The sequence below is a fragment of the Phaseolus vulgaris genome, chromosome 2, assembly GCF_000499845.2.
Source record: "Phaseolus vulgaris cultivar G19833 chromosome 2, P. vulgaris v2.0, whole genome shotgun sequence".
In the NCBI taxonomy this organism is placed as follows: domain Eukaryota; kingdom Viridiplantae; phylum Streptophyta; class Magnoliopsida; order Fabales; family Fabaceae; genus Phaseolus; species Phaseolus vulgaris.
The window spans coordinates 14,132,627-14,147,385 of NC_023758.2; the positions used below are offsets into that span (position 1 = coordinate 14,132,627).

General features: G+C 33.2%; 2 protein-coding genes across 2 annotated transcripts; both read left to right on the forward strand.

Annotated features, from left to right (window-relative positions):
• The first annotated feature begins 776 nt into the window (after positions 1 to 776).
• Positions 777 to 2,799, forward strand: LOC137810768 (transcription factor TCP15). Its single transcript, XM_068612190.1, has one exon. It carries the CDS (start codon positions 1,249 to 1,251, stop codon positions 2,509 to 2,511), a length of 1,263 nt encoding a protein of 420 aa, XP_068468291.1. The 5' UTR covers positions 777 to 1,248; the 3' UTR covers positions 2,512 to 2,799.
• Positions 2,800 to 8,933: 6,134 nt separating this feature from the next.
• Positions 8,934 to 9,658, forward strand: LOC137809065 (uncharacterized mitochondrial protein AtMg00810-like). The gene is made up of 3 exons (XM_068610206.1): positions 8,934 to 9,199; positions 9,377 to 9,463; positions 9,520 to 9,658. Exons 1-3 carry the CDS (start codon positions 8,934 to 8,936, stop codon positions 9,656 to 9,658), a joined length of 492 nt encoding a protein of 163 aa, XP_068466307.1.
• Positions 9,659 to 14,759: the final 5,101 nt, after the last annotated feature.

Here is a 14,759-nt window from a genome sequence, read left to right on the forward strand (position 1 = left end):
CAGTCTTTATGGATTGAATGATAAAGAGCACCGCACGTGGAGTCTGAATCAAGAGACTGTCCACTGTCCAACCACAATCAAATGACACCCTGTATTTTACTTCTATTTTCATTTCCTCAACTTCAAAATTAAATCAAATCAAATATTCCCAAACAAACCTCACTCAATCAATATTCTTCCTCTAACATATCAAATTTATATCATCAACTCAAATAACTTTATAAAATTACATTAAACTTCATCATTATTTTATACCAAATATTTTATACATCACATATGTATTTTATACCAAATATTTGATGAATTTAACTATATTTTACAGGAAAAACGTATTAATAAAAATATATGTAAGGAGTATTTCAACTTGTTATACAAAACCAATATAAACTAATATTTTAACTAAAATGTTACAACTACTATTTGAATTTATAAAATAACAATTTTAAGATTTTTTACATGTTACAAAGATGGTTTTAAAGATAACTAATTTTCGTTCATTTTTATATCAGTTTAATAGAGAATAATAAAAATATTGTTATTATGAGAAATAAGGATTTACACGCTTTCCTTTGAAAAAACGAGACAGGACTTATGAAAAGTTGTTAAGAGGAGTGTGATTGTTTTCCATTTAAGATTTATTGTACAGCTAGCATGTTGCAGCCTCTAATTGAGAAAAGTAAAAAATAAAAAATAAAAATAGAGACATTGATTTCAAGAGTGTTGAAAATAGGGAGAGTGATAAAACTAGAGAAGACTAAAAAAAGGATTCCATTCATAAAAAAACAAAAAGAAAGAGAAAGGCTATGCTTTTTCAAAATTTACTGAGCCCTTATTATTCCCACTCATTATTTTTGTTGCTTAAAGCTTGGCCTCCTCTCCCTTATCCTCTATCATTCATTCATTCATTCATTCTCTCTCTCTCTCTTTCCACACACAGAACAACTCAGCTCCAAGCTCCCATCTGAAAGGAGTTCCATGCTCCACAAAACACACAACACACAGAAAAAAAGAGACCCACTAGCCCACTAAGAGATACAATTTCAGGGTCAGCTCCCAGCTACACATACAAAAAATATATATATATTCAAAACATATCTACCGCCAGTACTCCTACTTGCACTATTGCTGCTAGCTAGGTACCAGATAGGAGAAAGAGAGTTGTTTTTTACATAAACCCCACCAATTCATTTTTATTTTTCTTTAACAAAAGTGCTTATAGAGAGCTTCGTTATATGAGATAACAACATCATGGAATTGGAGCCTGATCATCATCAAAATGGGATCCGAACCAGACCCAATTTCCCTCTGCAGCTGTTAGAGAAAAAGGACCTTGATGACGTCACAGAGCAACCTTGTTCCACCACTACCAGGGACACTGTGCTAACTGCAACTACTATTACTACTACTTCTGCTACTAATAACAACCTCCACTTGGCCGACCAGTCCAAAAAGCCTCCGCCAAAGAGGACTTCCACAAAGGACCGCCACACCAAGGTCGATGGCCGAGGCCGCCGGATCCGTATGCCGGCGGCCTGTGCTGCCAGAGTCTTTCAGCTCACGCGTGAGCTCGGACACAAGTCTGATGGAGAGACCATCGAGTGGCTCCTTCAGCAGGCGGAGCCTTCGGTCATCGCTGCCACCGGCACCGGCACCATTCCAGCCAACTTCACCTCCCTCAACATCTCCCTCCGCAGCTCCGGCTCCACCATGTCGGCGCCGTCGCACTACTTCCGCGGAAACTACTTCAACCCTAGCACGTTCTCCACCTCCACTGCCGCCGCTGCGGCTGCGGCGCAGCTAAGGAACCGCGCAGAGTGGGACCGGAACATGAGCATGGTGATGGAGGATTCTCGTAGGAGCATGTTGGAGAACACTTCTTCCATCTCCGCAATTTTGAATTTTAACCCTATGGGTAACATCAATGTAATTCAGCAAGCGAAACAAGAGCTTCGAGAAGAATCAGGTGGCGGTCTTGAATTGGTGGCTACGGATTCTGATGGAAGCTTAGGGAGAAAGAGAAGGCCAGAGCAAGAACTATCACAAATGGGAAGCTATTTGATACAATCGAGCACAGGCTCACTTCCGGCGAGCCACGCTTCCAATACGGCGGCGTTTTGGATGGTGGCGGGTCACGGTAACCAATCCATGAGTGGTGGTGGTGGTGGTGGTGGCGGCAGCAATGGTAACGATAATCCCATTTGGGCAATTCCCTCTGTTGGGAACAGTGGGGTGTATAGAGGAGCTATGTCTCCCCCGGGTGGCATTCATTTCATGAATTTTGCTTCTCCGATGCCCCTTATGCCCGGTGGTCAACTAGGTTCAGGTATGGTAGGTAGCGGAGGTGGCGGCAGCGGCAGTGCTCAACTCCTAAGTGAAAGTAACTTAGGCATGCTTGCGGCCCTTAATGCCTACAGACAGATTCCGGCGAACGGCGTCTCGGAGTCTCCGGGAAGCGCTGGACAACCTCACGGCGGAGATGATGGACGTGACTCAACCAGTCAACATTCCTGAGGGTCAAATAATCACGTGTATGATCTGATGCTAGCTTCTTAATTTTTCTTTTAATCACTATATTATTACTAGCAGCAGTGTTACTATTACTACTAATCAGTGGTTTCCAAATTATATATTAAATACGTAACTATATATGTTATGTTCACTTGCAAAACAGCAAGAAGCCCGAGTTTGATTGCTTTGGTATATTGAGTTCAGTATGCGATTTTGGACCTTTGGTGTGATTTTGCTGGTTGACCATGTTAGGGTTCGAGAAGAAATTAATATACGTATATTTTAATTCCATTATACTTTCTCTATATATGCGCTATGAAGGTGTTTAGATAGCTTAGTTTCTTAGTAATCATCATGAGATCGTGGTTTTGTGATCTGAGATTTGTTGCTTGGTGCTGCACAATGATTTGGCATCATTGCATAATTTTATAGAGAAACATGGTATTTTGGGTGATTAATAAATTAGTGTTGTTTAGAGGAAGGTGGTAGGTTTAACAAAGTAATAATTTAAGTATCCATTATTGATGTGGAGAAAATGAATAAGGTACGAATTTGATCTTTTACTGCATTGTGTTGAAGATGCTGCCCTTCTGGTAAGTACTGCAAACACTGTCACATGCATGATGCATCCCTTATTGCTGCAGTTGTGAATTATGTGTGTGTACTACACTACATACATAGCTAGCTAGGGACCAATATCTATATAATAGATGCTTTGGATGAAAGAGGCCACTCCTGAATCCTGAGCAGTTTCTTCAGGCTTTTGAAGTAGCTACCTCTTAAACTCAGGTGGTGACCAGTGAGCCCCCAAGGTTGCCATTGCCTAAAATTAACATACTTCCACTGCCTCACCACCACCTTCATTCTTTCTCTTTCCAATATAAAATGGATACTACTTGCCATCATTGCCTCAGCTTATTAAATGTAGTACGTTGCAGGAATTACAAGTAATATAGCTCATCACATATCAAACCATTTCCACCCTTTTGCTTCTCTATCCCCAACTCTTGTGCTTTTCAAAAAACTTAAACAACCTCTACCAAAATTAGGTTTAAGAAACTCTGTAATTTAACTACCCTTTGCAGATTTCTTTTTTTCAATTTTAAGACCTTTTAAAAAAAATTTGGTTTCCCAAAAGAATCAAATTAAACTACATTCACTAAATTTGTTTTGTCCGCGTACCTTCTTCTTATTGAGATGTGCAATGTTGAGCCTTCATACATCTCATCTCTAGTTTGCCAGCTAGTAATATTTTTCATGTCAAAAAATTTACACCATTTCCGTTTTTTGAACATAAAATGTGAAAAATCTCATTACAACAGACATCCTCTCTGCTATTTTATTTTCCCCATCAAGCAAAGTGTGAAAATTGTATAAGAATTTACTTTAAAAGAAAAAGGTTATATAAATCATTTTGATTTCAAACATAGTTTTGTTTCCTTTGTATATTTTTAGCACAAAATGATTCGTGTTGGATTCATGAACTCACTTACTTCTATCATTAAAACCACAGTTTGATTTATGAATTAAAACCACACCATTACAAGTTGGTGAGACATTGTGCCATTAACATATACGTAAGGTGATATAAATGAAAGGCTAAAATATGTTCTGTTGCTACCCTTTCATTAAACGCTGCTAACTGAAAAAAAAAAACTTGATTAATTGGTAATATCTTCTTTACTTCTTTACAAATTCTGTAATGAAATGAAAGATTTATTCGTAATCAACTTATATCGATGTAGAAAATTAAAAGTAGAATCGTTAAATCTCATGAAAAATATACTTTTTAGACTAAAATACATGCCTGAGTTTTTAGAGATTTTTTTTTTCTCTTTTGATATCACTCTCGATGTCATTTATAACTAGTTCTGTCAATTATCAATTTTATCACCTTATTAGAAAAAGAAAATAATGAAATTTCAAAAATCAATTTAAGGTATTTAAAATTTTATATTCTACCGCCAAAAACATTAAAATCAACAATAACTTCCAGAATTGATCATCAGTGATACTAATTCAAGTATAGGAAAAGGGATAAAATATTATTGAGAGATACATTCATAATTATTCAGAGTATAAGGTATTTATTAATTCTATTGAAAGTTAGTAGGGTCTAAAAGGGGAGAAAAAATGAATAAAAATAAATGAAGGAAGGGTGTAATTTAACATCTCTGAAAGATGAATGTATTAGTTAGATAAAATACAGTGTGAATAATAGATTATAATGGAGAGTGATTTATGTTAACGTTGTCCATGCATCAGTGTAAGCAGTGCATGGCGCAGTAGTAGGGTAGGTAAAAGAGGAAGTAGCAGAACAGACTGGGGTACTTTGTTAAATAATCGTGAGAGACCACCAAAAAAAAAAAGTTACGTAGAAAGAATAAAGAAAGAAATAAAAAAGGTAAAAGATTCATGCTCATAACAGTACACAAGCTCTTAATTAACTATTACAACTGCTATAGTTTTTACCTTGTTTCTTTATTTATGAAAGAGCATCCAACGTTATTATTTCATCAAAATCCTTCGGGTAATTCCACCATCACTCCTTTTAGTACTATCTCTTACAAAAAAAACTGCCATATAATGTGGATTTTTAAAAAGTAATCAAATTATCTGCTTAGTCATATAAAATTAATACTTTAATTACTTTTTTTCTAATATCCATACAGTTTTAATAATGTGTTTGGATAGGGAGTTTTAAGAGGGTAATTATTTTTTTTAGAAAATTTGAAATGCTTAATGACAAAATATAATACGTTGTTTTGGTAACAAAAATTTAAAAGGAATTGAAACTAGAATTTTATTAAAGTAATTGAATTTTTTTAAATTAAAGAATTTCAAATTTCACTTAAAAAAAAGAAATTGTGTAATTTTTCATATTAACAAATTCATGTTTTCTTCTTTGTAATTTTCCTTTTACTCAATTCTTTTTATCAGCAGAAAAGAATTAAATTAATGGAATGCATGAGGTATTACAACCCACAAACAAGAAATTTAGTTACATATATGTATTATATATTGCATCATCCATCACACAAGAAATTTCCTCCATCATACCGAATGCCTCTAATACAATGGTTAAAACTGTATTTTAGTCTATGCTAGGACGGTTAAGGTTGATTAAGCCATTTGGTACTACCTCTCCTGCCCGTACAACTTACAAGTGAACTTGCAGTTTATGAGGCTTTAACGATTGGTAGATGATTACTATAGGTATTTTCATTTCCTTAACTCAATTTTGGCTAGGATGTCATCTATTTGACAAAGACCGAGACATTATCGGGATGACTACTTTTTAGTTGATATCGACTAGGTTTTTTTTTATTGATGTTGTTAATAGGAGTTATTTTGTGATTTAAGTTGTTAGATTTATTTTGTTGACCACTATTATTTTTTACTCGATATGATATTTCAAAGCCAATGTCGAGGAGAGTGTTTGATAGAATGTGTGGCCAAAACAAAAATGAAGGGGAGGAGGAGGGGTGAATTGTTTTTACGCAAAGATTGGAAATAGAGTGAAAAGTTCTGAAAAATCAACCAATTGATTTTCTGTTCAACTGGATAAAATTTCAGTTTTATAGTTCTTTATAAAAAATCAACCAGATGTTTTCTCGAAACAACAAGTTGTTTATACCAGAAAACAAAGAATAGATTGCAAATCAGTGTATCAGAGAGAGGATATAAAGATTCACACAAGAATATTTATATTGGTTCACTCTTAACCAAGAGTTATCTCTAGTTCTCAGCTAACCACTGAGAATTCACTAAGTAATCAAAACAAGATTATAAAACACACACCAACAGTGTTTATCTTGAAACCCTCAAGAGCACACAACACTCCTTGGCAACACCACAGTTTTCAGAAATCCTTTTTGAAACTGCCATACACAGATTTACAGTGTTCAAAAGAAGGAAATAGAATACACTTGAGTTTTTACAAAGCAGTAGTACAAAAGTATAGAAAACCCAATTTCTATTTCACACACAGGTGATGATCCAAAAGCTCTTCATTCTATTGAAAATGTTTTTACTATTCTCTCTTTCTTAGGTACTTGAAAAGATCATAAAACTGTCTTTATATAGACTCAAAGAAGTGGTCAAAATTGTTAGATCATTTAAAAATAATGGACTGGGATTTAATCCAAACAGCAAGAACAAATATTTTTCAAAGCCTTTCTCATGTTTCTGTGAAAACAACAGGTTAAAATCTATTTTTACTGCATGAGAAGGGGCCACACTGTTAAAATTTGTAGAGTTAGGAGGTTTTTTGTTCCTAAAGGTCTCTTGAAATGAGTTCCTAAGATTTCTAAGGTTTCTAAGGTCCTAGTTAATGCCTATGGACCCAAATTTACTAGGGGACCAAATCTTGTTGTTTGGTCTTGTTTCTTGGGGGGTCCCTTGACAGCCAATAAACATCTATGGTACCTGGACAACGGTTGTTCTAAGCATATGACAGGAGATAAAAGCAAATTTGCCAATCTTTTCCTTAAGCAAGAAGGTCATGTTACATACAGGGACAACAACAAAGGGAAAATTATTGGAAGAGGAAGCATTGGAGACAAGAATACCCTATTGATTAGTGATGCGTTGTTTGTAGAAAGACTAAAGCATAGTCTTCTCAGCATAAGCTGTGTGACAAAGGTTATCAAATAACCTTCAATCCCAACACTTGTGAGATATGCTAGCCCAATCACAGGAAGTATTGTTGACTGGTAAAAGGATCAATAATGTCTATTTGCTTGATATTTCACATTCTGCATCTATAAGTTGCCTTCTAACCAAACATGAGGAATCATGGTTAAGGCATAGAAGGATAGCACACCACATGCATAATCTAAATAAGTTTATTTCAAAAGATCTAGTTGTTGATTTACCCAAACTCAAGTTTGAGAAAGACCATATATGTGAAGCATGTCAAAAGGGGAAGCAAATTAAACATATAATTTTAAATTGAAAAATATAATTTCAACTTCCAAACCTCTTGAACTGCTGCACATGGATTTGTTTGGTCATGTAAGAACCACGAGTCTTGGTGTAAACTACTATGCACTTGTAATAGTTAATGATTTCTCCAGGTTCACATGAACACTACTTTTGGAATCCAAGAGTGATGCATTTTCTGCCTTTGAAAAGCTTGCTAAGAGATTGCAAAATAAGTGCTCCACTAACATTTGTGCCATGTGCAGTGATCATGGGGGAATTTCAAAACAAAATTCAGTTGCTTTTGTAAAAATCTGGGCATTTTTCATAATTTGTCTGCTCCTAAAATTTTCCAACAAAATGGAATTGTGGAAAGGAAGAACAAGTCTCTTGAGGAACTTGCTAGAACCATTTTTAGTGAATCTTCTTTGCCAAAATATTTTTGGGCTGATGTTGTTAACACAACTTCCTATGTAATGAGTAGTGTCCTCGTTAGACCATTTTGAAGAAAATCCCTTATGAACTGTTTAATGGGAGAAAACCCAACATTGGTCATCTAAATTTTTTTGTTGCAAATGTTATATTCTAAATAATGGGAAGAAAAACCTTGACAAGTTTGATGAGAAAGCGGATAGTGATATCTTTCTTGGTTATTCTGTAAGTAACCATGCTTATAAAGTTTATAACAAAAGATTAATGATTGTGGAAGAGTCCATTCATGTTGTTTTTGATGAAGCTAACCATACAAAATAGGACTCTATAAAAAAATATGCAGAAGAAGATGATCAGAATACAATTTTGCAGAAGATGGAGGCCTACCCATAAAAACAACCGGTTGAAACTGCGAAACAACCTATTGAATTTTTGCATCAGGATGATCTTTCCAAAGAATGGAGAATTCCAGGAGACCTTTCTATGGACAACATCATTGGACAAATTGATAAGGGAGTCTCCACTCGAAAATCTATCTCTAATTTCTGCAAACACGTGACTTTTGTCTCTCAAATTGGACCTAAAACCATTTGTGATGCTCTTAAAAGATGAAAATTGGGTTGTTGCCATGCATGATTAACTGAATCAATTCACTAGAAATGATGTGTGGTTTCTTGTTCCTAAATCTGATTGCATGAATTTCATTGGAACTAAGTGGGTGTTTAGAAATAAGTTGGATGAATCTAGAGTAATAAATATTAACAAAGCTAGGTTGGTTGCCAAGGGGTATAATCAAGAATAAGGCATTGATTATGATGAAATCGTTGTTCCTATGGCTAGATTAGAAGCTATGAGGTTATTACTTGCATTTGCTTGTATGAGTGACTTTAAACTTTTTCAGATGGAAGTGAAGAGTGCATTCATCAATGAAGAAGTTTATGTCTACCAACCTCCCGACTTTGAAGATCACAAACATCCTAACCATGTGTACAAGCTGAAAAAGGCATTATATGGATTGAAGCAGACCCCAAGATAGTGGTATGAGAGGCTTAGCAGTTTGCTCTTATCTCATGGCTATGAGAGAGGAAAAATGGATTAAGACTCTTTTTATTAAAAAGTCTAAATTTGTCATCATCTTAGTTCAAATCTATGTTGATGATGTCATCTTTGGGGCTACTAATGATTGCCTATGTGAGGAATTTGTTACAACTATGCAAGGAGAATTTGAAATGTCCATGATGGGGGAGTTATCATTCTTCTTAGGGTTGCAGGTCAAACAATTAAAGAATGGAATCTTCCTAAGTCAAGCAAAGTACTGCAAGGAGATTCTCAAAAAGTTTGAAATGGAAAACTACAAAGAGGCCTCCACACCAATGTCAACAAACTGCTACATGGATGCAGACTTGGCTGGAAAAGTAGTGGATCAAACAAAATTTAGATGATTGATTGGATCCTTACTATATTTCACTGTTAGCAGGCCTAATATCATGTTTGTTGTTTGCCTATGTGCCAGATTTCAATCAAATCCAAAAGAATCCCACTTCAAAGATGCCAAACGAATCTTGAAATATCTCAGAGGCACAACTAGTGTTGGTTTATGGTATCCCTCTCCCTCTCCTATAAATCTGGTTGGATATTCTGATTCTGATTTTGCAGGTGCAAACTGGATAGAAAGAGCATAAGTGGAAGATGTCATCTTCTTGGATCAAGCCTCATATCTTGGCATAACAAGAAGCAAGCTTGTGTGGCTCTCTCAATTGGAAAAGCTGAATATATAGTTGCTGGCATCTATTAGGAACAAGCTAAAATGATACCTACATCCCCTATTATGCTATAGGCACCTTATTCTAGCCTGTCTTTGCTATTTGGACCCCTAAAGTGAGCCCAAATTATTTACAACTTGTTTTATTCTTTAAGAAGACCAGCAGGAAGAATATTAGATGCTCTGGTTTGTGTCCATTTCTTTCTCTAGTGAGGTTTCCTAAATCCTTGGTGAGGTCTTCACTTGATTGATAAAATGACTTCTCATAGTGTGCATCCTTTGTCATCTCCTTGTTGGCTTGGTTTGCATCACTGAGGCTGCCCATTTTTTCCCTTTTCCCATCCTACCCCTCTTTCTTGTTTTCCAAGGCACCTTCACCTATTAATAGGAGGTCTACCCATTGTATTTTGCAAGTTGAATTTGAATGAAGTAGAGAAACTCTGCACAAATTGTGTGAGCTCTTAGTGAGACTTATGTCCTCTTAGGTTTGAGGTCTTATCTTGAGTGATTTGGGAAGCTCCCAAGTGGCGACCAACACACTCATCTTGGAGCACATCACACTCCAAGTGGCGTGAAATTTCTCACCCGCTATCATAAGTTTTCTCATTCCATTTTCCTTGCATTTCTCCATTCCATTTTATGTGTTTGTCTCTTAGTTTATATTCTTTGTTTCTCTTAGGTTTCGCTCATAATAATGAGTATGGTGCATCATTTGGAAGGCCATGACCACCATTGATGTTAACCTTGTGCCCATTTTCAATTTCGCAATTGCATATCATCCTCACCACATCTTGTTTTTCATTTTTGACTCTGTGAAGTGAACCTTCACACTTACTTAACCCCTTGGTTAAGTTCGTGTCCAGTGGGAATCTTCCTTAGGTCCTCACTATTAATTGTTAAAATCATAATCTTAAGTCAAAGTGTCACCATAAATGAAAACATCTAAAAATCAACTCACATCACTCTTCTTTGTCTATCCTAACATACTACTATGAAATAAAATACTACAATAACTTAACAGTCAAATACAAAGCCACCAAGTAACCCCAACATGAAATACCAAAATATATTGTTTTAAGTGTGTGCAAGAAATTGACTTTGACTCATACAAGGATCAGCACGTGCCAAATAACACGGATCACCCAACACAAATCACACAACATGAATGTTTCACTTAATAAAGAAATGAATAGAAAATTGTATTACCTTTTGGTCACCAATTCATAAATCCAACACCTTGAAAAGAGTTGCAAAAGTGATGAACGTTGGAAGAGAAGATGGAGGAGAAAACTTGAGAAGAAGGTGAAAGAGGATGCCCACGACACTGGACAACTGAACCAGAGTAGCAAGCCACTGGAGAATGAAAGAGAAAAAAAGGCAACGTATGAATATGAAGGAGAAAAAGTGCACGAAAAAGGAAGAAAATGAAGAACAAAGTGAATTTTGTGAAAGAGAAAGAGTGTCTCAATTTGTTTTGTCCTAATTTCACATTCTGACCTAAACCTAAATGTTAAACCTATTCAAAACTATCGATTGTTGAACCATATTTTTTTTTTTGGTGATAAAGGGTGGAAGCTAAGAATAAGGCACACAGAGAACACGGAGGTGCAACTGCTCCACAAAATTGGAATCCAAGCGCGGAACCAAGTGAATTGTTTTGCGAATTAAATCTAGTAGAAAAGCATGATTCAAAGTTGAGTTAATTTAATTTATTCAAAATTTCATTATACAATCTTTAAAAAATGTTATGAACTCATTGCAAAATTAAATTTAATAATGATTATTGCAAAAATTAAATTTAATACGGATTAATGCAAAAATTAAATTTAATAACAATTTATTATAACCCGTTTTAATTCACTTGTCAAGTGAAACGATTGTAATTAGACATAAAAAAAGTGTTATCTAGATTAAAGAAGGACATTTTTCTTTTGGATTCTCCTCTCTCTTATCCTTCTCCTCTTCTAATTCGGGCTCTCATCTTTCCTGCAAAGTCACTACAATGTACTATAAAAACCTTTTGGAAAAATACAATGCGAAACCTCTGCTTTGTCTCTTCTTTTCCTTTCCTTTTTGTTCTTATAGGTATAAAATTGTTTATGTTATTCGTTTAGGAAGTTTAATTGACACACACATTATTAATGGAAATATTTTGTTATTACTGGAAGTTTAATTCACACACATTATTAAATTTTTGTAATCTATCACATGACTTGCTCTACAAGTTTTATTGTTTTTTGTGGAATATGGATGTCATTGGTTTCCTAAATACGTTGTTTTATTTTGAATTAGGTTCCTGAAGTCTGTATTTTCTAATGGGTTGCAACATCTCATAAATATTTCATTTTATTTACTGATTTGTTATCTATAAAAAAATCCCACTTGAGAGGATTTATTCCCCATCTAAGTAAATTTAATTTTGAGTTCCAAATGATCTTGCAATCAAGCCTTTTAAGAGAATCATTCCCAAATTAAACTTCTAAATTTATTTTCCTTGATGTTTACCTTATTTAAAAGAAATTGAGAAAATTAATCAAATTATTCCCTTTCGTAAATCATCTGATGTATATTTCAAAAAATTATCCAAAATAAATATCTCATTTACTAAAATCAAACCTTTAAATAAAAATGTTATGCCTTTTAAAGTTTTTTTATTGACCATGTGTGTTGTAGTTTAAATATATCGATATATAGCTTGTAGGTTTTTATGCATGTAATGCTACATTTTTGTTAGTGTTTTGTATATTATATATGGATTTTCCAATATTTTTATATTTAATGTTTTGGGGCCTTGAAATTATATAGCACTATATGCAAGATTATTACATTATCTACCCGGATAAAATGAATAAAGTCAATAAATTATTTTTAAAATGAAATTTCAACATGGATTAGTGATATTAATCAATATAAAAATCTAACTTTATTTTATAAGTATTCATATTTTTGTTATTTATAATGAATTCGCATCAAAATATGGTTTACTATGTTAGTTTTTAAGTTTAAACTTTGTATATTATATATATTTATATTAATGTTTTAATTAATATAAAAAAATAAAAAACAATTACATAGACAATATTATTATTTTTATCAATAATAAAGAATTTAAATAAATAAAAAGATATATGGAGTGTTTCAACCTTTTATATTGAAGTCTGATACGTATAACAAACAGAGAATAAACGCACTCTTCTTTCTATTTTTTTCAAATACTATGTCTTTAACCCTACAACCAATTATTAGAGTTACAATCCAAGAACTGTTGTGTTAATTACTTATCTTCCACGATAATATTATTACAATTTTTAAAAATATAAAGTATCTTATCACTAGATCCTATCTTTACATCTTTGTAATGTGCATCAAGTGAATATGTTTGTATATAGATTTATTTATTAGAAATAGTTTAGATGTTTGCATATTTTATATTCTTGTTTTTTAATTACTTTTAGAGTCTCAACCTTTGAATTAGTAGGTCAACCCATTATTAATTAAGCATGGGAAGTTTAAAATGTTGGCTGATCTAAGTTGTTAATTGTCAATAAACACCATCCCTTCCATTTGATCCCACTAATTTTTGAATCAGAACAAAAACGTGTTTATCTATTTTTTTTCACCCATACATTTTTTAATACTAGCATTTGCATTTGAGATATCTTTTTATATTTTACAAACATGGTTTTACAAGTAAACTTTCTAAGAACAGGAAAAGGTGTATTAAAATAAACTTTTACATTTTTCTTACAAAGAAATTGATATATGTGGTTAATCTTTACACTAATAATTTTTTGGTATACATCCATGCAAAAAGAAACTTGTTAAAGGGAAGAAAGAAGACAAATTTGACTATATATTACATACATAAGTTACACAAAAATAACACATACAAACGACTGATAAAATTAGCATATCAGCTTCCTAATGACTTGTAAATAAAGGAGTGAAATATGGAATTCCTTTAAAATATAAGATTGATTAAAGTTGATTTAATTCTATCATTACTCTGTTGAAGCAAACTGATATTATTCCAAGCATTTTCTTTATTTTGAAAAAAACTTAGTGAAAATATATAATTATTTTTTTTAGTGGAACAATATTTAATCTCTACTTTTTTTAATCGAATATTGATATGTTTGTATCGTTCATGAAATATTTAATTTTTACATAATGCAATTGTAGACTTGTTGTCACAAAATATCTATGTGGTAATATTTTGCTTTTGATGTATTCCTTTCAAAATTCTTCTTAACCACAATGCTTAGATTGAATAACTAGTTGTTTGAAATGTATTATTCTAATAATAATGTTAAACTTGTTGGTTACAATTGTCTCCATCTTAAACCTCTTTAGAATATCACTAGCATAATACCTACAAAATAACACATTAGGCCCAAATTTATCATTTCAAAATGTCTTCTAGTGTCCTCCCTAAACCTCGCAACCATTTTGAGATTGTTACTAGTAAAAATTAAATTATCAACATAGATGCACACAATAAGAGTATCTCTAGGATTAATAAATTTAATATATAAAGTGTGCTCAGAACAAGCATATTTGAAATTCATTTTTCACAAAGTATGAATTAATCTTCTTGTACCAAGTCATTGATGCTTGCTTCAAACCATACAATCATTTCTTCAATCTCTAGACTTTATCTTCCTTACCCTCAATCACATATCCTAGAAGTTGTTCAACATATACTTCTTCTTCTAAAGTATAATTCCGAAAGGCAAACTAAAAAATTTATTTTATATATCTTCCAATTGTTTTGAGCTAAGATACATATAATAATATGAATTGTATCTAATCGCGCAACAGGAACAAATATCCCAAAATAATCAATGCCTAGTTTCTACTTTCACCTTTTTGCCACCAATCTTACTTTAAACGATCAATTTTACCATTGGGTTTATACTTGATTTTGTAAACTCACTTCACTCCAATCGGGTTCTTATCAAGTGGAAAATTTATCAACTCCCATGTTTCATTTTTTTTTATTGCATGAATATCAACATCCATGGCTTTTCTACAATTTTGATCTTTTGTAACTTCTTCAAAAGTCAATGGCTCACATTATAAAAATAAAGAAAAATTGATAACTTCTTCGTCAGATGGATCATTATCATTAATC

Excerpts from the sequence above, each read along its gene's own strand:
- LOC137810768 (XM_068612190.1), top strand. The coding sequence starts at position 1,249 with ATGGAATTGGAGCCTGATCATCATCAAAATGGGATCCGAACCAGACCC.
- LOC137809065 (XM_068610206.1), top strand. The coding sequence starts at position 8,934 with ATGGCTATGAGAGAGGAAAAATGGATTAAGACTCTTTTTATTAAAAAG. Across the intron at positions 9,200-9,376 it reads TGCAAGGAGATTCTCAAAAA|ATTTCAATCAAATCCAAAAG; the intron begins GTTTGAAATGGA and ends CCTATGTGCCAG. Across the intron at positions 9,464-9,519 it reads ACAACTAGTGTTGGTTTATG|GTGCAAACTGGATAGAAAGA; the intron begins GTATCCCTCTCC and ends CTGATTTTGCAG.